At 38.7% G+C, this 26,375-nt stretch overlaps 1 protein-coding gene across 1 annotated transcript; it reads right to left on the minus strand.

Moving 5' to 3' along the window:
* Nucleotides 1-208: 208 nt before the first annotated feature.
* castor2 (cytosolic arginine sensor for mTORC1 subunit 2) lies at nt 209-21,942 on the minus strand. Its single transcript, XM_066658623.1, has 9 exons — nt 21,435-21,942; nt 11,375-11,445; nt 10,185-10,378; nt 5,169-5,301; nt 4,260-4,383; nt 2,578-2,688; nt 2,206-2,288; nt 2,005-2,099; nt 209-1,295 (listed from the first exon to the last, which is right to left on the minus strand). Exons 1-9 carry the CDS (start codon nt 21,545-21,547, stop codon nt 1,230-1,232), a joined length of 990 nt encoding a protein of 329 aa, XP_066514720.1. The 5' UTR covers nt 21,548-21,942; the 3' UTR covers nt 209-1,229.
* Between the last annotated feature and the right edge of the window lie 4,433 nt (nt 21,943-26,375).

Genomic DNA, 26,375 nt, shown 5'->3' on the forward strand with positions numbered 1-26,375 from the left:
CACCATTTCTTCCCAATCACAAAACATGCTTCACACATGAATGGGGACAAAAAAGAAAAACAAACAAACAAACAAAAAGCAAATCTACGTCAGAAACGCATTTGAAAAACAGTTTACAGTAAATTGCACAATTCCTTCTCTATTTTTGTATTGATAACTTGAAAAAGATGTGAAAAGTGACACTGAACTGAGATAGTGTTTAACTACATTTTTACTCTACTCTGAATCCCAAGCAACAGGTCTGCTGAGATCCGTTTAATTCCAACCTGATAACATACAGAGTCAACTCAACTGGAGTACAGAAAACCATTGATTGTATTTTGAAAACAAGAAAAACATCAACTTATTCATAACTCAGCCACTTGGCATTGAAAAGGTGAACACAGGCTACAGGTGTGGGGTGGGGAACTTTTTTTTTTGGTTTGTTTTTTTTTTTACCCCCCACAAATACGAAAGCTCCTTTTTTCAAGAATCTGAATCATATCGCCAAGCTGGACAGCCCTTCCCCAACAACCAAACTCATCAGCAATATTTACTATAAATTGCACTCATAAAATACTTGGGTTTCAGATGTAGAGTATGCTGAGGCCTAAGTCACATGGCACTGTAAGCGAAGTACAATTGGTGGGAGAAACAAATATTATGTAAAACTGAGGGGCGGGGAGTACTCGTGTACATTCTGAGTCCTCTATTAAGAGGGACCAGTCACTAATACATAACGGTTATTTGCAATGTCTTTCAAAGTGGTGTCGGGGAAGGGGTGGAGCTTCAGGTCAGGTTGTCATGGTAAAATGGCATACAGAGAGGGAGCAGATAAGGCAGAGGAGCGAGAGCGAGTGCAAGTGAGAGAGAGGAGAGAAAACAAAAACAGAACACTGCAGTCACATCAGTGGAGGGTCCCAGTAGAGGAGAATGCTCTTTGAGGCAGAATAATAAGAGATAGGTTCAAACAGGGTGGGACAAATATTGGCACAGCCATTCCATACAGAAGGGGGAGAGCTTACTTAAAGCAACCCATCCAGATTCCTCCCCTACACATCACCCCATCTGTCAATCCCACCCCTATCTCCCTTAACACCCCCTCCCACCTCTCTCTCTGTCTCTCTCTCTCTCACAAACACACATACATACAGGTCCTGGAGAAGCTCTTGGCACTTTTAAGAGAGTTTTGACGTTGAGATATCAATACGCTAGCAGGGACGTGACACTCCTATCCAATCAAAAGGAGGTCACTGTCCTGTGCTCTCATTGGTCCTCAAGGCTCCAATCACACTCTGGATATTCTCCTCAGGGACCTGGAAAAATACAAGATGGCCAAAAAGTTCCTTTTATTTTTAAACAGGACTGTTAGTGTAAATATTCAGTTTAGTTTGGTTAAATCAAATTTATACAATTTTTCCCCATTACCCCAAACAATCTTTGTTCCTTTGCATTGATGTTAAAAGGCTAAGGTAGCTAAAAACAATGGGAGATTACAGCCAACAGATTAGCTTTGCATAAATAATCATTTACATACCTGAAGGGACAAAATACATAAAATTATTTGTGCGCTTCATTACTTCTTTACCTCTATCTCATAGTTTACTCTGTCCAGATGATGAGACACAGGGGTTATTATACTGGTGAAGTAAAGTTCTGATGGTTTTCATGTGGATGGGTTTGTATTTTAGAGGCTTAATTGGAATAATACATAACCTAGCCCTGTGGTGCGGAAGCTGCAGACTTTTTAGACAACAGTATGTCTTGGTTACATAAACCACGCAATCTAAGTAATAAGATTACTTAAATAGACTTAGTTAATGACTGGCACACTGCTAAACTTGAAAGCAGCAAATTTCTATTTCTTAATAGCTGCGTTAACCTTAAAGCTTGCAAAACTAACCAAATCTTAAAATCCAAACATTTCATACTTGATCAGTTACAATGAGCGCAAGAGGAAAATTGGGCCAAGGTGATTTTTTGAGTCAGAACTATTGTTTTAAATAACAAAAGAAACATACTAACCAGAGCATGGTCAAACTTGAAGGTGCTGATGTAATATGCTGGAATGTCAGCTGTCGCTAATGGTTCAGATATCTGAGCCACAATTCCACATTCATCTGATTATACAACAATTAAAAACAAAACCACTCAGTTATTTTAAGGCAGTGTCTCAGAACGAAAACTAGATTTGTAAGTGATCATACATGCAGGGCCAAAACTCACCAAATCCTAAAGGTTGTCCTCCAATACGAACCATTTTCCAAAGCTCCCCTGATGCGCTGGTGAAGAGGACGTTGTTGGGAAACCTTAACAGGAAGAGTGGCTGTCAGCTCCAACAATAACACATCTCTATAACTTGAGTAAAATTATCAAAGCTTTTTTTAATCAGTAGTTTTGACAAGAGTAACCCCATTCCAAGCTCAACCAGGTTTAGCATCAATCTCCTGCTCAGTGACACACTTCTACCCACACACTTTCACCCCTTAACAAAAAAAGCACAACAATACAATCACTAAAACTGGTCTGCTGTAAGGAGTGGATGTACTGATACTTTAATATCAACCCCTTCACCCAGTTCTCATAATGTTGCCTAACCTTCGAGTAGTCTGCTCGTCCATGACCAGAGAGATGTAGCCCTCGATCAGTGAGAATGAGAAGAAACGAATGTGGCCTGAATCCTCATTCTGTGCTCCCACCTCCTTCCCTCTGCCAGGATATAAAGCACAGCATGGATTCTAACTATTGCAAAACATACAGCCCCTCCAAAAACCTGCTTCCTGGTTGGCTTTTCTTGTTGCACTGAATCAAAGTCAACATTGTTTTGTGAGAAATACAGACACCAATGTTTTAAAATAAACCTGCTCTTACAGCACTTTCTGTTTCACACAGAACTGCTGTACATCTGACTGCTGTTGAACAGGTGATTATAAGAGGTCAATGACTAATAACTGAAAATGAAGAGGCGATAAGACAGTGTGGAAAAATAGATATTATACTTCTATATTAAGCAAATCACACAGGTACGGGTGTTAGATTACATTCACAGTTTTCTTTTTTAAATAACCAATCACATCATTCTTAAATTGAAAAAGCTATTTTAAAAGTTATATAAAAACAAACTAAATAAATAAATAAAATCACTAAATCATTTTTGCATCACAGCTAATGCACATTTAGACTGATAATGGGTCAAACAAATATGAATCACAGCCATTTGAAAACAAACCCCCCCAGCATTTTAGGGTATCAAACATAACTGGACTCTTGAATAAAACTCTTATGTTTAGTATTCCATTTAAAAAAATTGTAACAGCTGACTCCCTGAAGGATGTGAACCAAAGACTCAGATTCAGTTTTGCAGCTTCTCTGCCGATGGTCTTCGAGGCATTTAATACAGACGTTTTTAGACCCTGCTTCTTATGAGACTTTAACTTTAGTTTTGACTCGAGTCAAATTAGTGCCCAATGGATTTCCAGGTTTGGGTTCCTGACTTGCCTTGTCCACAACTATTTCTTTAGGCTTAAAAACCACAAAATGTTTCTTAAAAATAGCATTGCTGCATAACGACTTTTGCACCAATTTTATTTTTTTCTTATAACTGTACATTTAACTGTTTAACGTTTTTAAGGGTGTAGAGTAAATGTTGCATTATGATGGATGGCTTTAAGCAATAAAATCACGAGATATGCATTCCACCTAATGATGATATTTGAGCTGAGAGTTCAGACACATGCTTAAATAGTAAATGCAAGACCAAAATCTTTGTATATCTTTTGATAATTCAGACTTATAATAGCTTCTTTTACTGGCTTTGACACTTCATAGACCTCCATATTAATTGACTAAAACTGATTCCTGGTCTTGAATGCACTTTCAGAATCAACTGTGGACCTATCATTACATTCCTTTAACAGGAACAAGTGATGCAACAATGTTGTGCTGGCCAGGAAACAATTCTTGTGACGGTATATCAAAAAGGCTCTTGAACTGGCTTGCAATGAATATGTAAATAACCTCAGATTAAAATAAAACTGTGCACTTCAATGTCACAGTCATTATTTCTGCACTCAAAAGAAAAAGAGATTTTCTACATTACCCAAGGGCAGCATGATTAAAAATGTATTTCTAGCTCTGTATGTTTATCTCCCTCTCTCTAATAATCTCCTACAGAGCATCACTTGCCTATCAGCACTGCTCTCCTAATAGGCCTGGCAGATGGCTCTGAGGGGCAGCCATATGTGAGACAGGAGGAGAGGCGCGGGGGCGCCGGCCCTTACCCGCCTGAGTAGAACATAACATCCATGAGCAGAGTGGCCACTGAGGGCAAAGTGTCTGGGTCCAGACTTGTCACACAGAACATGTTACTGGGACTGGAGAGAGGATGAATGATGGGACGAGGGACTAGGTGGAAGAAAAAACAAAGAAAAACAACAAACTAAACAGTTTGCAAGGTCAACAGTACTGGTGTTTCAACTTAAAACCTGAAAAATGCCTGCATGAGATACACAACATTTAAGAAACATACTATTCACAGTGTATCAGGAAACATTTGCATGTATGTTTATATATCTAAAAAAAAAAAAAAAACACATCACAGATTGCTCTTTTCAGTCAGCTAGCCAAAATTTGCCTGACTGCTTTTGGCTCATTTAATTTTGCACTGTATCTATGCGTATTGTCATAATAATGGAAGATTAAAGCTCCCACAATTAATAAGAGATTACTGATAACTTTCTTCGTAGACTTGCATACATTATATCAGTTACAATTTTTCCAGCAGACATTAACAATTTGTCTTGACAAATTGTATGAGGGTGCATTTGACCTATTGCCATGAATCTTGTAAATTGCCTGTAGAAACATTAAACCAATCAGAAGCAACCAAACAACCTTGTGCTATAAACACCACAGCACAACCCCAAATAACGCCCTAAAAAGTTATTATAATTTAAACTGCAGTCACAATATTGATCAGAAAATATGTAGTTAGACATTTTTTCAAACATGTTCTACCCAGATATCTTACTGCGCAACACGATGTCTGAAATCTCCCTCATAGAAATTTAAATCATATAGAAGCAGCATGGGGTTGATAGCTTTATTAATTGGTATTGTCTCAGCTGACACCCTCAATGCTAGTAAACAAACTTTATATGACACGGAGGGCTATGCTTAGGAAAGTGTACCTAGTTTAGGTTTGACGAAGCCATTGGTGATGCCGGAGCAATTGGCAGCTACAGTCTCTCCATTCACCACCCGGAGTAGGGTGAACTCAGAAGAGAGGGTGTGCATGACCATGGGTAGATCCCTCTCCCGGACCTGGACACACAGCCAAAAACATGATGTGATGAGCTTTAATAAATGCTGGTAAACAAGGTGCGGTATAAGGATTGTATTACCGTTTGAAGTTCACTCATATAACAGTGAATATATAACAAGATGGCTCATAATTTCAAACATGTCACTGTACTGTGTGGAACTGTCTTTTCCATTGTTGCAAAAAACAAAAATAAATAAATAAACATGTATATAATTGTCAGTTCCTATGGCAATTCATGCTGGATGTACTAAACCTTTCCACTGAAATTTTAAAAGTTACTCAATAAGTAAGTATTTTTAAAGCCTGCATCTTTTGTACATCTACTCAAAGAGTTTTATTCTTTTAATTGTGTCATTTTTCCTCAGCACAGAAAGAACAATATATCCACCTGAGATATACACTGCTCTACACTCCTCTTATTTCATGTACCGTTGTGACACAAACGTTAGGTTCTTTGCCATGAACTAAGTATCAAATGCACTTGACTGTCATGGCCGTAATTTGAGACTCAGCTGTCATCTACATGCTGCCTGCATGGCCTGGGCTCTTCCTCGAAATGCTAAAACAGTTGCAAAACTTGATCGTACAGTGCATTTCCACTGAAGCCGGTGCCTGGTAAAGGGAGAAGAAGCTTCCAGCTGCCTGGTCTGTGCACCAAAGCAGAAACCAGCTAATTTAATCACATTAGAAACTAACATAAATTTACATTTCAATCACTACTAACCACTCGTGAATACATTACAGGAAAAATAGCAGCTTGTCTCAAGCAAACAATTCAACTAAATTCAGAGCTGTCCCAAAGATTCCCTGCCAAACACACTGACTAGGCAGAGGGAAAACATTTCAAGGGCAACCCCTGTGGATCGCATTGGACTATTTTGCTAGTGTATGAAAGCTCTGTAGCAATACAATATCCCCAAAGGCTACATCTGACTATCATTAACTTATGAAAAGCAAAAATACTTCCAAAAAGAAAGGGGTGGGGGTACCCGCCAAACATTTTCCATTTGAAGCCCAGAGCCTGACAACAGCCCTTTTGTGAAACTAGAATATAGTTCATTCCACAAACAGGCCTAAACAAGCAACAGAAAACCAGGCCATTAAAGGCCATCAGTTCCTTTAACGATGTGTGCACTGTTAAAAAATAAATTATATGAAAACAAGCAAGCAGGCGATGCGGGTATCTTGCAGCTTTGTTTACCCCCAATGAGTCCGATAAACGGGTTTATTTCTGCTTGGCTCTTGAAGCTTCCTTTGCACAGAGCATTTGGGCCAGGCCTTGCTATTTATAAAACACGGTAGGGTGAGGAGGAGAGGGAAAGTGGCTGAAGGCTGTGTCCAAGACAGGGACGTGGGTCATTTCCTCTCTCTCTTGAAAGACCCAGATAGTTGACCCCCACAAACGTAAACAGTACTAGAAGTACTGTGATATAGGTTTAAAACATGTTAAATGTGAAAACAAAAATAAAATAAAGTAACTTCCCCTTTCTCTAAATGTAATTGACCAATCAAAGATGTTTGACTTATAAGTTAGTTTCTTTAGAAATTAGGCTAATGAAGTAAATAGATCCTTAGCTTAGAACCTTCTAATCAGAATTTAGCTAAACTCTAAAGCTAAATAATCACTGGCCCAAATGGCTTTTTACAGGAACTGATTACTAGTTGATAGTTCTTTATGAAGGTCCAAATCAATGTTTTAAAAACATAAAAAAGAATGTTTACTTGTCAAAATGATCCATAATTCTACCAAAAGTACCAAAACAGTAAAAAAGATAAATAAATAAAAGTAACAACAGTACCAAAAGTTTGGACACATGTTCTCATTAGTCGTTGGTGGAATAGGGCTATTCACTGAAGAGAACTGTGTACCAGCCCCTACATCTGCACAAGTTATGGTCTCAAACACATTTAAGAAGGTGAGCAGTTCTACAGATTAACTCTTGACGAGGCCACAGCTGTTCACTGAAAACCATTTCAGGTGATGACCTCATGAAGCTGACTGAGAGAACACAGAGAGTGAGCAAAGCTGTCATCAAAGAAAAAGGTGGCTACTTTGAAGAATCTAAAGTATAAAATATATTCCAATTTGTTTGACACTTTTGTTTACTACATAATTCCATGTGTGTTCCTTCATGTATTTAATGTCTTCCATATTCATTTACAATGTACAAAATAATAATAAACAAAGAAAAACCACTGAATGAGAAAGTGTCCAAACAGTAATATGGTACTGACTGGTACTGTATCTTGACCACGTTATTTTTACAATGTTCCATACATAGTGTTATGGATTTTTTTTGTATAATTTTTGTATTACCATGCAGTTATTTCGTACGTTGAACATGTTAAACAATGACAAAATGCTCAATTACCTGATCATTTAAAAAGAAAAGAAAAACAACAACAAAAGTGTGGTCAGTGCTGTGGCCTGAAGCAGTTGGCCAGTGAAACAGTGGCTCTGCGGAACGCTCTGGCAAATTCCAGCAAGGGGCCGCGCTGATCCTCTTTACATAACCACATCCAGATTACCATCAGCTTCACTTTTTTATTTTCATAAACAGGCCCTGGAGACAGCATGAGCCCTGGGGGTGTGTCGCGGGGAGGCTGAGACACAAGCCGATAAGTGTGCATGAGCATATAGAGGAAAGAGATACACACTCTCAATGTCTTGAGATGAATTCAGGCCTAAATAATATCCATTTGCACTTATTTGTTTCACCATAAATAAATAAAAAAAATCAGACTGAGACTTAAAATAGAATCACATTTTTTCATGTAACACACTTGAATTACAGATTTTTATGCAGGGCATGAGATGGATGAATCATATCTAATGAAATCACAAGGGAAGGAGAAAAACAACATATAACTCCAGCAGTATGTATACAATCGTTTTACTGATCATACAGAATATCATTTCATTCTCCACTCAGAAGACTGAGCTCCATCACAGAAACATCATACATTTATTGCAATATATTGTAACACAATTTTACGTATCTACAAGGACAACAACATAAAACTGATAAATGCACATTATAGTGTTCTTTAAAAGTGCAGTTAAACCAAAAAGAGGACATACTTGAATTGCTTGCTGCAAAAATGGTCCATTATTTTTAAAATATGATTAGTGCCAATAATGGTTTCTGTACGGCTTTATTAACTAGCCACACTTGGTCTGGAAATTACAATGATGAAGCAATTCCTCTTATTATAGTGACTTCTGCTGTGCTGATAATCTATACTATAGGGTATTCAAATTATTGTTTGGTGTTTAGTAAACATGAAATGACAAGAAGTAAATAAAGGAAACTAACAAGTAACTAAAGCACAAAATAAATTAAACAGAAACTATAAAATTCAACTTCAGTAGGTTACATAATCTTGTCACTTAACAGCACTGATATTGTACATTTCATACTTCCAAACACATGATGAATAACCTGTGCAAAATGTGTGGTCTCAGAGTACTGTATAGAGTCTACACGTTTGAGCTGACCACAACTTAATATGCTCGATGTACATAAAAAGGTTTACCAAACTAGTGAACAAATGTAAATGCTATTAAAAATTGTTGCTGTAATTCTGTAGTGTAACCTCTGTCATTGTCTCATTTCAAACCCAATGGGCTGAATCATTACAACCCAAAGCTACAAAAATGTGTGGAAGTTGGAAAAATGGCAGTGGGAGCAAAAAACCTGTGTTAAAATAGAGAACATTTCTATTTGTGGGGTGCACTGAACCTTGCGACTGAAACATTGAAATATTCACAACTGCATCAAAACCTCATTTTGACCACTGAAGTTTGTTAAGCTTGCTCTGGTGCTAAACCATATATTCATATTTATTGCAAAACTGCCTGCAAACCTTATACAGCAAAAAAGACTATAATACACAAATATGCAGTTTATGAAATGACCTAATTCCAACTTGAAAGATCCTGTTTAAACAGACAGAACTATGACCATCACAGGCATGCACACTGCCTGAGAAATGTTTTAAATATTATGTAGGGTTAGGGTCATTGTAACGTATTCCTTACAATGTGACACTGAAGCACCTCAGTCATTACCATTGTAATGAATATGTAACATTAAAATGACATGAGATTTCAGATCTCAGTGTGCAGTCTGGGGCCATATAATCTCTGTGGCTGGCACATGTAAGACCAGTGGAGATAGGTATTAAGGAAGTTGTAGCCAAGTCTGACACATCCCTGCTTGTGCAGTTCAGCATCAGGGGCCCAGAAACTAATGGCAGCTGTGAAGGAGGTATCAGAAACAGCTGAATGGTCTAGTCAGTGGTTGTGGATAAGGAGAACACAGATTACTTGGGGAAATGCACTGTAGAGGTGCTATTGTGATTGTTGGTGATGCAGCATGTAAATTTCACATAGAACTGGTGGCACTGAACATACTTTAACGGTGCCAGTGGGGCTAGGTACAGCCTTAGAGACCAGGGAGTCCAGTGTGAATTTACGGTTGCTAATGGTAAGGGGTAAGGTAGGATTGTAAACCTGGCTTGGAGGGGGTGGGTCTGGGATACCAGACTTCACTGTTGAGCCTTCTGTCGTGGGCTTAAATCAGCAAAACACCAATGAGAGGAGGTGGCTACCTGATGAGCCCTGTGAAGAGCTAGTGATACAGTGGCTGGTTTGGGTACTCATGGGCTGGGCTCAGTGAGTAACCATAGTTGTTAAGGATAGCCGGTTGCTGATCGGATCATAAATGGCCACAGCAACCTTACTGTTGAGGTGTAGGATTCAACAAGAATTTTGTGGCTGCACTTAGGAAGAGAGTGTGGTGGGCTCTATGTGAAGTTCTAATGAGTTGGCATAGGATATTTTACATCTTATTCCGTGTATGATTATAATGTGACTTACCAGAATAAAGTCAGTTTGGTAGGTGGATAACATGAAGACGGAGATGTTGTGGTCAGCCAGGGGGGCGATGACAGATTTGGCGATTTTAGTCACTCCGATTGGCTGAGAGCTGGTGGCACTTCCACCCCCTGACACCACATTCAGAGCCAACCACGTTGCATCTGCCACACTGAGAAACTCTGACTTGGGCAGTTCTGAAAACAGATGGTGGAGAAAAAGTGGAAAGGAGAGAGGGAGAAGGAGAGGGAGGGAGAGAGAGAGAGAGAGACTGATTCATCTAGTTGCTAATAAGGCATAAGGCATTACTTTCATCTTTAACTGGGTAACAGAACAGTGGCTGTGTCCCCAAATGCTTTCTTGAACATTAAAGTAGATATGAGTTTCTGGCATCAATTTTCATAACATGATAACCTAGGCAAAATATCATGGTTTCAGAATATCATAATATAAAAGTAACCCATAATAATTTACAGCTAATTGACTTTGTTGACATATCATTAGAGCCCAAAAATTTCATGGCAGGAGCTGGAGGAGTGTAGCTCTTTTACCCTTCAAAAAGAATAAGGCTATTAAGCCGGACTGTCACTTCTACAATGGCCTGTAGATTGCTGATGAGAGACTGATATGCTCAGTGGCAAGAGGGCCGGCTGAACAAGCTGTCATCAATCTCTCAGAGGTCAACAGACGTCTGATAAAATGCCTAGCATCCTACAGGTACTGCCTGGGAAATCCTGTGTCTATCTTCAGACCAGCTGACGACATTCATCACTTGCTGGACAAAAATTCCTCTTAATGTGGGTTTAACCTTGTGCTGGGTGTCTCCAATGTTTGAGATGATTTGAAAAGAACATAAAATATCCACAAACAAGAAAAACTTTTGAGTAAAGAGAATACCTGCACCTGTCAGGCGACCCAGATCTAGTATCCATGGTGACCAGTGAGGTTCACCTTGGCAACCTGAGTGTAATGACACAAACTCACTCAGTCAAACACAAAACCAAACTCACCGACAGCTTGGCCTCTGTTAACCCATAATGGAAACAAATTTGGAGGGGGGGGGGGGCTGACGGAGCAATACGTGTTCAAACATCAACAGTAAGTGCAGAGAGAAGGGTGCTTAAAATGGGTGCTTCTTTTCTAGTAAAAAAATAAAAAAACTGATATGTTGGTGAAATACGTGCTGGACATACCTTTAAAGCCATCTTCGTCCACTATTATGGTGTAATCCTCTGGCGTTTCAGTCAAACTGAAGAACTTACATCTATGAGAGAGAGAGGATATTTAGGCTTGAGTGTACTGAATATATGTACTCTTCTGAAAGACAGAGTGAAGCTGTTGGCAGAATTTACATGCTTTTTGATCTCTCGCGCATCATCACTGATAATAAAATGGAATACTTTTTCCTGACAACTACATTGCAATATCACTTATCTCCCAAAATACCAGCCACATCTATGACCTTACTATAGGCGGTGGGTAGCAAACGCCTTAAAACTGACAGGTTATCACATTCAAGACCCTTACAGGTCCAGTTACGCATCAAATATCACAATATCAGAATAATTGGCTGAAAAGGTCTTGTTAAGAAATAATGGAAGCTTACTACATAAATGAGCACTGTACAAGGTACATGTCTAAATTTTTAAGTGCGCAAAAACATAAAGGTTTCTAAGCAAACATTTGATCCTTATGGATTTGTTATCAAATTACACAAGCAAATCTAATGAAGTACCAACTCCAGGTGTCTTGTGACAAGAATAAGCTGGCATAATGCTTATTGTGCAGCAGCTCCAGTACAATACAAAAACAGTTCAGACATAAAACATTTTGTCTCAACAATTTCATTAAGAGAAAAAATTGTGTAAATTAGATTTTTTACAGATCCATTATGAAAAGAGCCTTCCATAAAATTAGAATATCATGAAAAAGTTTATTTAATTCAGTAATTCCATTTAAAAGTGAAACGTGTATATTATACTCATTCATTACACATAGACTGAAATATTTCAAGTGTTTATTTCTTTGAATTTGACGATTATAACTGGAAACTAATGAAAACCACAAATTCAGTATCTCAGAAAACTAGAATATTACTTAAGACCAATACAAAAAAGGATTTTTAGAAATGCTGGTCAACTGAAAAGTATGAAAATGTACAGCACTCAATACTTAATTGGGGATCCTTTTGAGTCAAACAGTCTGATAGTGGCCTTCAGCTCTTCTGCATTGTTGGGTCTGGCGTATTGCATCTTCCTCTTCACAATACCCCATAGATTTTCTAAGGGGTTAAGGTCATGCGAGTTTGCTGGCCAATTAAGAACAGGGAGACCATGGTCCTTAAACCAGGCATTGGTAGCTTTGGCATTGTGTGCAGATGCCAAGTCCTATTGGAAAATGAAATTTGCATCTTCATAAAGCTGGTCAGCAGTAGGAAGCATGAAGTGCTCTAAAACTTCCTGGTAGATGGCTACGTTGACCTTGGACCGCAGAAAACACAGTGGACCAAAACCAGCAGATGACATGGCACCCCAAACCATCACTGACTGTGGAAACTTTACACTGGACCTCAAGCAACATGGATTCTGTGCCTCTACTCTCTTCCTCCAGACTCTGGAACCTTGATTTCCAAAGGAAATGCAAAATTTATTTTCATCAGAGAACATAACTTTGGAGCACTCAGCAGCAGTCCAGTCCTTAGCCCAGGCGGGATGCTTCTGACGCTGTCTCTTATTCAAGAGTGGCTTGACACAAGGAATGCGACAGCTGAAACCCATGTCTGGCATACATCTGTGTGTGGTGATTCTTGAAGCAACTGCAGTCCAGTCTTTGTGAATCTTCCCCACATTTTTGAATGGGTTTTGTTTCATAGTCCTCTCCAGGGTGCGGTTATGTCTATTGCTTGCACACTTTTTCTACCACATCTTTTCCTTCCCTTCATCTTTCTATTAATGTGCTTTGACACAGAGCTCTGTGAACAGCCAGCCTCTTTAGCAATGACCTTTTGTGTCTTGCTCTGCTTGTGTAAGGTGTCAATGGTCGTCTTTTGGACAACTGTCAAGTCAGCAGTCTTCCCCATGATTGTGTAGCCTACAGAACCACACTGAGACCATTTCAAGGCCTTTGCAGGTGTTTTGAGTTAATTAGCTGATTAAAGTGTGGCACCAGGTGTCTTCAATATTGAACCTTTTCACAATATTCTAATTTTCTGAGATACTGAACTTGGGGTTTTCATTAGTTGTCAGTTATAATCATCAAATTCAAAGAAATAGACACTTGAAATATATCAGTCTGTGCGTAATGAATGAGTATAATATTCAAGTTTCACTTTTTGATGATATTCTAATTTTATGACCAGCCTTTGAGCTAAAAACTCATATACAGTTAAGATTAAGGTGGGCATTTGCCTCAAACTATCTTACCCACAAGACATCCTCTGATATATTTAAAAGATTTCAATTGTGATCCATTTTTATCAGCGAATTTATACTTTGATCTCTAATATGGAGAAGAGCTCGTAGTGGTTGTATTCTATAGGGTTAAATATACAGAAACTAATGTGCAATCCGTGTACATTCAGCTTTGTACACATCACAAAACCATTGTAGTGATTTCCATATATTGCAAAAGAGAACAGTATTTGAATACATGCTCCACAGGAGCAAGCCTATGTAAACAGGGCCGGGTGTGAGACGATAGGCACCTTTTTTTGTGCCTCTCGTAAAACCCAACCCACATACTGGGCAAGGGGGGGACCTTATTTATTGCCTTGCTAGCAGACCCCTGTATTATTTTCCCTCCGAGGGGGATACCAGGAAAATATGTTGATTTTGGAGAGCAGTGCCTTATCAGACTCTACCAAAAGAGGGTAGGAGGCTTTCTTGAAGATTTTTATTAGCTGCAGGGAAGCTCTCGAGCTGCAGGCCTTTCACCATGCCCCCCGAGGCGACACGCTGTACTGATGAGGAAAGGTATTCATGGCCCAGTTGAGAAAAAGCAAGCGCAAAGAAAAGGCTTGTACACTGCAAGGCAGTCACTACTGATAACTTTAGTAACTTTAGCTATATACCAACCGTTTTGAAAATTAATGGTGCAGTAAGACTTTAAAGTCAAATGTCTTAACTGTGATTGCTGAGTGAGCAATGTATGTGACCAAAATTCTACTATTTTGGCGATACATGTGCTTCTGTCCAAAGAAAAATATGCATCTCCAAAATAGTGACTTTACAGAAGAAGGAAAACCCTGGAGCTTTTCTATTGGTCCATTCTTCATGAAATTTTCACACAATGTGAGGGACATCTGCTTTATTCAAATGATGTAGTAAGCTAAAAATCAACAAAAATTGTGGTATGTGTTATTCTTTGAAAGCGATGATATATAGAAACTCACTATTCCTTCATTGATATTGTCAGTTTAATTCTGTTTTTAGATAAATTAATCTAGTATTTATTATAGCGCAGTGCAGAGTGTAAAACAGCTCATGACCAGTGTAAAACAGGATGGTTTTCACATGAGCTGTAATGTCAGAGGTCTAAAAAATGTTTGAAAACAGCAGTAATGTACAGGTATCTCGCTGGATTTTCTGCTATTTCGAAATACCTCCAACTAATGTGAGAAATTAGTTTTGTTTTGCGTGGGGTCTGGAGTTGGGAGGCATATGGGACAACAAAGCAACAAACCATTATTTAGCCCCTTAAATCAGAAGACTGGAGCAACAAAGCAACTCCTTTGTGAATATTGAATAAGCTGTGATTCAGTCACCTACCACGCTTCGCTCAGATGTACTCATCATCTCAGTTCCTGTGCTCTCAGGGGCACAAGAAAATACAAAACAAACAACAGATTTTATTTCCTAATTCCAGAAAAAATTCTCTCAATGCACCAACTATCAACAAAAATACATTCCAACAGACAGAGCGGAATCCTAAACCTAATTACACATTCCTTCCAGACCCCCTAAACCCAATTACTGAGCCAGGAACATGGGATAAAACAAAATAGCCAAAATTCTCATGCAGCGCATGATTTTAATCTGGTCATTTTTCAGGTTATTTGAAGTTTTGACTTCTTTTTAGAGAAAGGGCATGGTGTAGCTATTTTGGGGGCCCTGTGGCTGCATCTCATTTACAAACAGAGCAAAGCTGGTAAAATCCTATCCAAAAAAAAAAAAAAAAAAGTGTGTTACATTTCAGCTGTCTATTATATATTGTGCTCCAAATTCTGGACTAATTCTTTAAATAACACCCCTAACACCTCAAGGCTCCATTTATATTTGAAGATGTATTGCTTGGTTTTGTTTTTTGTTCAGAGCTGACCCTTCACAGTTTACATTCATGTGCTCAAGTGATTTTTATCTGATATCACTGTGAGGCACACAATTTAACAATCATATATACACAATAATAGAGAAAGATTTAAAGTACATTCAATGGCTTGGAATAAAGCCCAGCAGAAATATACATTTTATTATTGATATATTGTTTAGTTGATTTCCCCCTTGCTTTTTAATGAGATTACAGATAGAGTAAAGACAGTCCATTACCGGTCAACATTTGAACTTACAAGATGTGTGTGTTCACAAAGCACTGAATAATTCAATTGGGGAAATTTTGATTTGTTCTACAACCCTGATAGATGTCACACAACCATAAAGATCTAGTTGCCTTTAATAATGAACGAAGCTGCATTTCAGCCTTTTGCATAGATGAGCATATTCAACTTGTGGTGTTAACTTTTTTCCCCTGTCTGAACCTCTTCCCCAGTAACACAGCTGAATTTTCCTTTCAACAGCGCAGCTAAACAGTGAGGCAGCACAACGTGCGTGAGATGTCATCAGCATTCTGAACAGTAAGCAACTTTTGCCACACCTCCAGCATGTTAGGATGCTGTGGTTTGCATTCTACGCCACTGTGAGTCTCTTTGAAGGGAAGTCTGAAAGCAGCTTCTTAAGTAAGAAGTGCGGCAAAGAAAAATGTATTTAAGTTCCAAAATCTTTATTGACTTCCCACAACTCGTAATTTATTTGGTAATCATTTGCATATTGTAAGATTAATTAATATAACCTACTGTTTTTCAGGCAAAGCATAAGGGCCACTAAAAGTTGTTTATAGGTTAGTAAGATTCTGATATATTTATAGCAATTTCCTGTCTTGAGATTTGATCTTCATTTACAATCCTCCACAATGTTCTCTGTGTATTTGACACATTTATATATTTTCCTAACAATTTTCAAAGCCTGCTACAGTATTTAAAACCAGTGGCAGAGCACAAGGGTCATATTACAATAATATTATACATATATCTGACATAAACTAAACTACTATAGAAACCAACAACTGATTCCAAACTTTTGACTGGTGGTTTACGTCATCTCCCCAGGGACAGGGCCAGCCAGAATGTTTCAATTCAATGAAGGGCATAAAAAGACCAGACTTAGAGATGCATTTCTATGTTGAATCCTATTCAAAGCTGAAAGAGTGTGAGGGGCTCTTTCTTGAAACAGATTCCACAGCCTGCAGAGTTAGAAAGCCAACGTTGAACACAATAGGAGACCCCGAAGACACAGAGTTCACAGCTAGATGCAAAACCACAAGCTGCAATAGGAATTTGAAAACAAGGCGCTCTCTCTCTCTCTCCCCCTACTCAAGCTTGTTTTAATAGCCTTTTCCTGTGGCAAGAGAGGAGCTTAAACCAACAAATTAATACCCTTAAGTCTGCCGGCTGTTAAGCCAACTTTAACAAGAGACAAGGACTAGGAATTTTATTTCCAATTTCATTTTCTTAACTGAAGTTGTTTCAGTCACATTCTGGTTACATCATCATTACAGTTTCTTAGGCCTACAGCAATCAGAAAGCATGTGTTACAGTCAAAGCTCTTCTTAGCACATCCTTTTATATTATAATATACATCTCCAGATGTCTCCACTGCAAATAAAAGCGAATTTAAAGAACAATAGCAGTTTTAGTAACTGCAAGTAAACCGAGAGTCCTTAAAGGGACATTCCAGTCAGACTAGGAGTCCCTCACTCTGATGATGAAGGTGGAAAAAACAAACTGTTTTGGAGGAATGCCATACAGAAGTAAAACACAACTGAACTAGTCAACATGAAACTAGTAATAGGAAGAAAAAAACTATGTATTTCATTTGCTGTGTAATTCCACAATTTCCATGTTGAGGACCTATTAAGAACACACATCACATTAGAACCTCCTGACAGACTATTAAAAAACATGGGCTTAAGAACCAAACACACTCAATCATGAAGCACTAACTCAAAAGATATTCACTATCTCATCCTCTCATCTTCCCCACTGAAATGTTAGCTCTTAAAGCCTTGTCTCAGCAAATGCAAGCACACAACCGGGCAAACAAGTTTATGCAACTTTGGCTCCAAGAAAAGCTGATAAAAGGAATCCCTTTGAGTAACAATGTTGTCATTAAACTCATAAGGAGCCTTGCTCATGGGGATTAAGCCCAGACTGAGACTAAATGGATTTTACTTCAGTGCAGAATCTGCCATTGACAAATACATTAATTCTAAGATTGGGCTTAGGCTGTGTTGAAACCTGCCTTACTGTGTGTAAGCCTACTTGTATGTTCAATGACAAACAGAACAGTATTACTAGTGGGAGGGGGATTCTTTATCTTTAAAAGCTCCACTGTGGGTTCATTAAGGTCCCAACTCATGGCTCAGTAAACGCAGGAGAGGAGATGGCCTCAAGGACCGTGCTTCTGCAAACACAGCGAGAGGACATTAGAGACTCTATGGATGCATGTTACTGAAAAAAAAAAAAAAAAAAAAAGATCACTCAGTGGGAATCAGGTTCAGAGCTGCACGATATTGGAAAAACTGACATAGCAGAACTGAACAGGTCTAGCTATAATGACTAGAGTATAATGAACATTAAATATATATTATAAAGACTTATTTTCTTTAAGAATTGATTTCAACTCACCAAACACAAAAGCAAATGAGTGTTATGACTTCCCTTCTGAAGTGATTTCTGGAGTGGGAATTTTGGTCATTTAATACACTAGTAATATATTCACAATGACACAGTTGTATTTATATAATACTCTTCTATCAATCCAGGCTAAAGACAAAGGATCATGAACGATTGTGACTGGAGGTTCACTGTGCAATACATGTCACACACTAGCAACAGACAGACTGCATCCAATACCCAGTAAAACAGAGTAAATTATTTCAGACAGAGGTCTCTTGTAGATTAGTCATTGAAAACGAGAAACATACAAGTTTTCCTTTTGTATCAAACAGCAAAAAAACCTTATACATTATTTCATTCATTCATTCGTCTTTAACAGCTTATCCAATTCAAGGTTGTGGTGGGTCCGGAGCGAGTGGAAACACAATGGAGGGGCGCCAGTCCTTCACACACTCACATCTTTTTAAGTTGCCAATCCACCTACCAATCTGTGTTTTTGGACCATGCGTGGAAACCCATGCAAACATGGGGAGAACACACTAAACTCCCCATAGACTGACAACCAGAGCGGGACTTGAACCCACAAGTTCAAGGGTGACTGTTTCACTACCTGGTACGCCACCGTTCTGCCTATACATGACTTATTTGATTCTATTTTCTTTACTTAGCCTTGCATGTCCTGTTATGTGACAATGCAGAAACTATATATATATAGAGCAGGCCTAGTTCAGATCGTCAAATGTCATTCCATGTCATACATGTGATAATAAAACACCTAAAAACATTATTACAATATGTTTCAATATGTCTGAATGTTAGCTCAAGGGAGATCTACAGACCCTACAGAGGCATACAAGAACACACAGGTCTATTTAAACACAAGGAGGATATAATACAATACAATATATTATAGCATATAATAGCGTTTCTCAACCCTGGTCCTGAAGACACCTGCCCTGAACATTTAGTGATTTCCCTTCGCCCAACACACCTGTTTCAACAAACTGGTTATTTACTAAGTTTTTTTCGGAATTGTACTGGGTGTGTTAAGCAGGGAAACTAGTAAAATATGTCCTTGTGGCATTGTTTTTAATAAGCTACAAGGTGTATCATGCAAAAAAATTAGCAGTCAGATCAATGGCTGATCATATTCACTTCAAAATTTTACTATACATAGACAGTCTGAAATGGATGGATTATGACTTACAGGGTTTTATACATCACAAAGCTAAGGAACCAATCCTGTCAACATGTGGGGTGGGGCTTTGCACGTAGGTGATGGAGGGGGTGAATGAAGGAGATGGAGTTACATCCAAGCCATTAAGTTTCTAACAGTTTTGTTAAGGGGATATAACTTCTAAATGTGTAATTTTGATTAACAAATATTAGTTGGTAGGGGGAGGCTCAGCAGGTAGTGTCCCAGTCACACAGCTCCAGGGACCTGGAGGTTGTGGGTTCGATTACCGCTCCAGGTGACTCTCTGTGAGGAGTTGGTGTGTTCTCCCTGTGTCCGTGTGGGTTTCCTCCGGGTGCCCAAGTTTCCTCCCGCAGTCCAAAAACACACGTTGGTAGTTTGATTGGCGACTCAAAAGTGATCGTAGGTGTGAATGTGTGTGTTGCCCTGTGAAGGACTGGCGCCCCCTCCAGGGTGTAGTCCTGCCTTGCGCCCAATGATTCCAGGTAGGCTCTAGACCCACCGTGGTTAAGCGGTTACATATAATGAACGGATGGATGGATGGACAGATAGTTGGTAGGGGTATAATTGATAAATTATTCTGAAATTCTATATTAAAACCACTGTATACGATTCTGCAGAATGACTGCTGATATTCGAACGCAACAACAAAACAAACACAACCCTCCCTTCCGTGCTCCTTCAGAAGTTCTTCCTCCTCAAATTCATGCATGTGTGTTGCCAAGATGCCCACACTGGGCTTACGGAGCAAAATAACATCCCGTTGTTGATTGGTTGGAATTGTGTTGTTTTTCCACCCAAGTAACTTTATTTGTTTCTCATTTACAGTATCAGAGCTGTGTATGAACAGCACACCTTTTGTTCAGCGTGCTAAAAGACTGGAGATTTAGCAAACCTTGAGGAAGCATTCACTACTGAACTGAAATCACATAAAAGCACCTTTAAGTATATTTTTAATAAGCATATCTTCTCAACTGTCTTTTTAGCTTCAGTGGTAGCAGTGTTGCATTCTAAAGTGAGAAGACATGGACACTGTGTTTCCGAGGCTTCTGATAATGCTGTAATTTTATAAAAATATAATTTTTTGACATCATAAAAGGCTTTCAGATACCAAGACAAAGCAACCAAAAAAAAATACTACATACTCATCCACACTAAGACAATTTTGTTCACTTGTTCATTATTTAATAAAAACAAATATTTAACATGCCCAAAATGTGCAATGATTTATAACAATAACACATCGTATTACACCACCCCTGCCACTTGGTCTCTTCCTGAGGCTTGAAATAACACCTATGTAAATTACGGTGAATTGATGTGGCTCTTAAAACATTTTAAAAACACTAAAAGGCCAGAATTAAAGCCAAGAGTGCAGTATGAGCTCTCTTCTCGGGCCTCAACTTTCCTCAGTCTTTCCCAATGCAGTTGTTTACAGCTTTCCCAGGGCTCAGTACAATTCCATTGCTGCAGTGTGAGGGGGGTCGGTTGAATATAGTAGATTTATAATAATGTCTCTGGACAATGTCATTGCGTAAAACCTATTTTTTCTTGAAGGAAATGACCAACAGCACAAATAAAAATGCTTTGGTGAGCATGTAGGCTAATGCAAGTGAGGATGATGACCACATCAGCGCCAGTTAGCAAACGTAGATATATATTCAATGTCCTCAAAAACAGCAGCAGCTTCAAGTTTGATTAATTAAGGTTGTTTTCCAGAAGGCGGCTCTGGTAAACTAAGGGGAAAACAGCAGCACCGAACTGTGACACACGCACACACCCCCTAGACGTCGAATTAACTTCGCTACTAGCGAAAAAAAACACCACCGCTGACAGGTTAGCAGCAGAAAACCGTTAGTCTCTCGTGTCGTCTCCTCGTCAACAAGACGAATGGAGGCGTGTATATTTAAGTATTAAAAGCTGGAGAAACATTAAGTTAGAGCCAACTACCAAATTTCTTCACAGCAGCAGCAGCAGAGGTAACGTAGCTTAGCCGCTTTAGCCCAATTCCGCTCCAGCAGCAAGAGCCTCACACTCACAGGCAGCAACGTTAATACAGTGTTTCAGTGAAGTCCTTTTAGTTTTGGACCGTGCAGAAGGGGCCACTTACCTGGTTTTAGAGGTCAGGAACGCTAGTTTTATTAATCCATGAGTGCAAATCTGGATGCCCTCTTTGGCTATACTCGCTACTTTCAAGCTGTGCTCTAAAATGTGCAGTTCCATCTTTTGCGTCTTCTCATTTGTGGTACATCTAAAAATATATACGTTTTCTATGCGTATAAACACACACGTCTATCCTTGGTTCATAATTGAAAAAATAAGAGGGAGACAGTGAAAGAGAAAAGAAAAACAATAAATAAATAAATAAACTACAGCTATAAAGCCAATGGACAGTGATTCTAAAAACCTCCACGAAATAAAAAAAAAACAAGAAAACAGAAAAAACGTAGCTGAAAAAAAGGAATGGAGGAAGAGAAGGGGGAAAAGTTGTTCACGGAGGAAATAAGAGAAAGAGAGAGCGAGAAGCAGGGTGAAATAAAAGCAAAGCACAGCGAGGTAAACGGGAAGGGAGAGAGAGAAAGAAAAGCAAGACTGAGAGTCGGCCCCGTGTTTGCTCTCTGACAGACAGGGATTGGATCGCTCCAGCAGCTGCTTACAGTGAAACAAACAAGTTGCCACTCAAGAAAAGGGGGTGGGACAAACTAAAGGCATAATGCATCATGGGAAATGTAGTTCATGTTCTTACTCCACCTAAAGGGAACCCTGTGGGGTTTTTATGCCTGAAAATATGATAGAACTGAAATTAACATACATGTAAACCAAAGCAAATGTAAATCAAATGGAATTGTTTATTATTTACAGTGACAAATTATTAAATCTATTCACCAGTGGGTCACCATTGTTGCAATCTTCTGGAGTCATATATAATAGTTTGCAAAATAGCCATCGGTGCTTTAGTTAGTAACAGTAGATTGTAGTAATAGTAGCACTGTAGTAACATGCATTAGAAAAGCTGCATAAAACTGTAAAATGTTATGCATAGCATGTACTGTTTAATCTTAAATAAATAAATATCTGATACGCAGGACACATCTTCTTTAAAACAATGATTACTGGATTAGGAGGAACTGAATGAAAGGAATGAAGCTGCCGTTTTCACTTTGTCAAAATTTCAAAACAGAGCAACAGGAATTACCCATAATGATGTAAAAGAAAGATTTTATAACGTTAACTTACATGTTAAATTTATTAAACATGTTTTTTCATCTCCTGTAAAGAAAAAAAATCCCCAGAGGTTTAATGATTCTCAAAGCTGTGTCAAGTCTGTAATCAGGGCCTTTGGCACACAGAGCCATAAAAAGACAACACTGTTTGTATGCAGCAGTGATAAGGTTCTGGGGCCACTCTGATCTCCAGAAGAACTAAATCAAGCATTGTTCAGTTCAAAGGACGACCATCCCTTGAAAAGAGTTGATGAGATTTCAGGCTTCTAGCTTCAGAAGCAACAAACAGCAACTATGCACATTCAATGAGGTTACATAATGGCCTTTAAGTGATTAATGCTATTTAGCATGACCGCTTGGGTTTATGATGTGATTAAGCTAGAGTAGCCCCATACAAAAAAGATTAGAGGAGTGGGATTCTTGCCCTGATAAGCCTAAAAGTGCTATCACTTGACGTATAGACAGATCAACGTCTCAAGAGGGAAAATGATGCTCTGCATCTGAGCAGTGAGTCAGCTGAATAAAGTCAGCTAAAGAAAAGGTCTACAGTTTCAAAAGACAGCCAGATGATTAGCAAAGTCAAGGAGATTGAGCAAGATATTTATTACTGTCCAGCAACACTGAGCAACATTTATCCAACAGATAGGAGTGTTCAATCATCCATGTAACATGGATTGTTAGTCCTAAACTCTGATTAGCCAAAACACATTTGTTATATAATCTATATTCACATTTAATTGTACACATTCACTGTGATCATCATCAACACTGGTTTCCAGCATAAGAATGCAGGCATTGGCTAATAAATGCCAGCCATGGTCAAATATGTAGATACTGTTACGCTCTGTAGACCAGGGGTGTCAAACATATGGCCCACAGGCTGGACCTGGCCCAATTATTGCGCGAAAATACCATAAACATTGTAAGTAAAAATAATTTTGTTCAGTGGCATAGCCTCGGGTGAGCCTGGGCCAGCCCAGATTGGACCCAGGCTCACCCAGTCAGCCAGAGCTAATTTCCCTTGTGCAGGTTCACGTCCGGGGGCACACTCTTCGCACAAACACACATTCACGCAAGTCAGATTCTTCACAGAGGGGACATGATTAGAGTCACCAACTGTACCGTATTTGGACACTAAAAGCCGTGCTATGTTTGGAACCGATAGGGGAGGCGTGTTATTCCATATTTCTAAAGTAAAACTGCCAGAGGGAGGGGCTAATACTCCAGAGTACAAGAGAACACTCCTCATTGGTCATCAATTATTTAGCCAATCAGCAGTCAGTTAGCTGTCCATCATTTAGTGCTGCAACTAATGGAGTCAAAGTCCTTCCTAGATTAAAAAGCAGCAAATGAGTTTTAATCTTAATTTAATAACTCGTGTTATGTCTGAGAAAAATGCAATTAATTTGTTACTAGAAATTGTCTTTCAAATCATAATCCTGACCATCACAATTAACTATCCAGTGTCCCGTGTTTTAAAAACTGTTACGTATGTTTGTGAGGGTAAATGTGATATAAATATATTTTTAATAATGAATTGCACATGTTCATCCATTTGTATTTTCAAATTGTGAATTCAGCATGCACCTGGTGGATTAAATTGAGTAAAGAGGAGTTGCTGATGTTATTAAAGCATTTGTGGTCCGGCCCACCTGACACTGGACTGAGCATAATGAGGCCTGCTACCCACTTGAGTTTGACACCCTTGCTCTAGAACCCTTTTAAACCAGTCTTACTATGAAATCAGGAAAAACAGGGTATGAAGAATCGAGCCCCATGGTATCCACAGCAGGGTCTTGACTGACTCAAGTTCCCTTAACTAGTGATTTGTTGTTTAGTTAATGGACAAACTTCAACCATCAGATCTCTCCCTTCAAAAGCAATATTACCTGAAGTCACATTGCTGGAGAGCTAGAGAGAACACAAACCAGCAGACTGTAAAACACAAGACCTTTCAGTTCAGATTATATTGGCTGGACGACTCAAGCGTGAAAAGCAGGAACTAAGTATGGCCCCGCAGTGTTCTTTGTCTTGTGTGTGAAGAAATGTTTGCACATTTACAGTGGAAAGAAAGGCCAGTTTTAACACTTGGAACATTTACAAGTTTCATATTAAAATCAGCAGTAAGCAACAACAAAACAAGTTCATATTTCATTTTTGAGATCAAATTACATCACTTTATTTTTCCAGTAAATCATGGGTATTGTAAAACATACACCAACTAGACATAACATTTAGTTTATGCTTAGGAAGAATAAGCCCATTCCCTCACCATCTTAATAAAACGTTTTCTTCTTTAAAAACGTTCTACTTGTTTATTCTACATTGATATAAGGGAATTGTCTTTTAATCCTTGCATCCTATAAAGCATTAATATATAAGCATAGTTTTACATCTGAACTGCTGTGTTAGCCATCCTTGTTATTATACCCCACTTGTGATATCAGTGCTGATCCACTTAAACACAATTTAAATGGATTGATTTGGTGCATAACATTTTCTATAACAGAACATTTAGATGACATTTAGGGGCAATCAAACAGGAGCGTTGAGGAGAAAGGGAGCGCTGTGCTCTCTGAAGAGAATCCTTTAATCTCTGTCCCATGACTCAATGTGAAACTCTGAGAACCAGGTCCATGCGTGGTGGCTAAACGCTCTGAAAGCTCAGCTCCCATCTCAGGGCTGCTCAAGTGCTCTCAAAAGCTGGCGCCTAATGTACCCTTTTTTTGGCAGTACATTGCAAGCAAAATAAGTTAACCTTCTGTTGAAAATCAACTACATTTATGCAGCAGTGTTTCTTTAAAAGCAAAAAGATATTTCTGAGGATCACTAAATGTTGATGTAATGAAAAATGTTACAAAACCTCCTGCAGAGTTGAGTATACTATTCAGTTAGAATGTGTACAGGAGGAATTTGTAGATCACACCATGAACAGTGTGTAATTGTCTTCAAGGACACAAAGCAACTCAGGGTTAACTTACAAGCGACCAAAGGCCTCCCTCACATTGGCTAGTGTTGTGTGGATGGGCGAGACCTTAACAATTTTTGGTTAAAAAGGAGAAATATTTTGTTGGAATAAAGAAAAATAATTCACCTGTGGGGAAATTGCAGTAGGAGTATCATAGTTCGAGGCCATTCTACTACATCTAGGCCAGGGTGGGCTTACCATTAATGAATGAACACTGCTAATGGTGCCAATGAATGTTAATTGTCAGAACACCAGCCTGTGATCAGAATCTGCAGAAGAACATGGGTCATGCAGCAAGAAAAATGGTTTAAGGAAAATGCTTTCAATGGCTTATGTTCCTCTGAGCATTCCAAAGCATGATCAAAGGCTTTCAGATGTATATCTGAATTTTCTTAAAATAAATGACCAAATACAAATTATATTTAAAATTGGAACATGGGGGGAAAAACAATTGCTATGCAATCTGCTATAATTCTGTCAAGTATTTTTGGATGTCCATTATGAACCAGACTAAGCAAGATGGTGTATTGCTAGCCAAAAAGCCTTTATTAAAAAAAATAAATAAATAAAATTACACCTGCTTTACCTCAAGACCATCCCTAGGTGATAATTCCTATAGAATTACTTTTATTTTATGCCCACCTCCAAAGTTACTGGGATATCCCTTCACATGTTAGGAAATACTGCAGAATTTAACACCCCCAAATCTATTCTCGCTCAAAAAGCACAGCTATCCTTACTGATAGCACTCAAACCACAGTATAGAACCCATACAGCTCAAAACCACAAAAGTAGGCCTCTATCTATACATTTGCTTAGAAGACCGAGGACCAAACTGCGATGAACATGTTGAAGTACA

This window comes from Hoplias malabaricus, chromosome 2 (genome assembly GCF_029633855.1).
Source record: "Hoplias malabaricus isolate fHopMal1 chromosome 2, fHopMal1.hap1, whole genome shotgun sequence".
Classification (NCBI taxonomy): domain Eukaryota; kingdom Metazoa; phylum Chordata; class Actinopteri; order Characiformes; family Erythrinidae; genus Hoplias; species Hoplias malabaricus.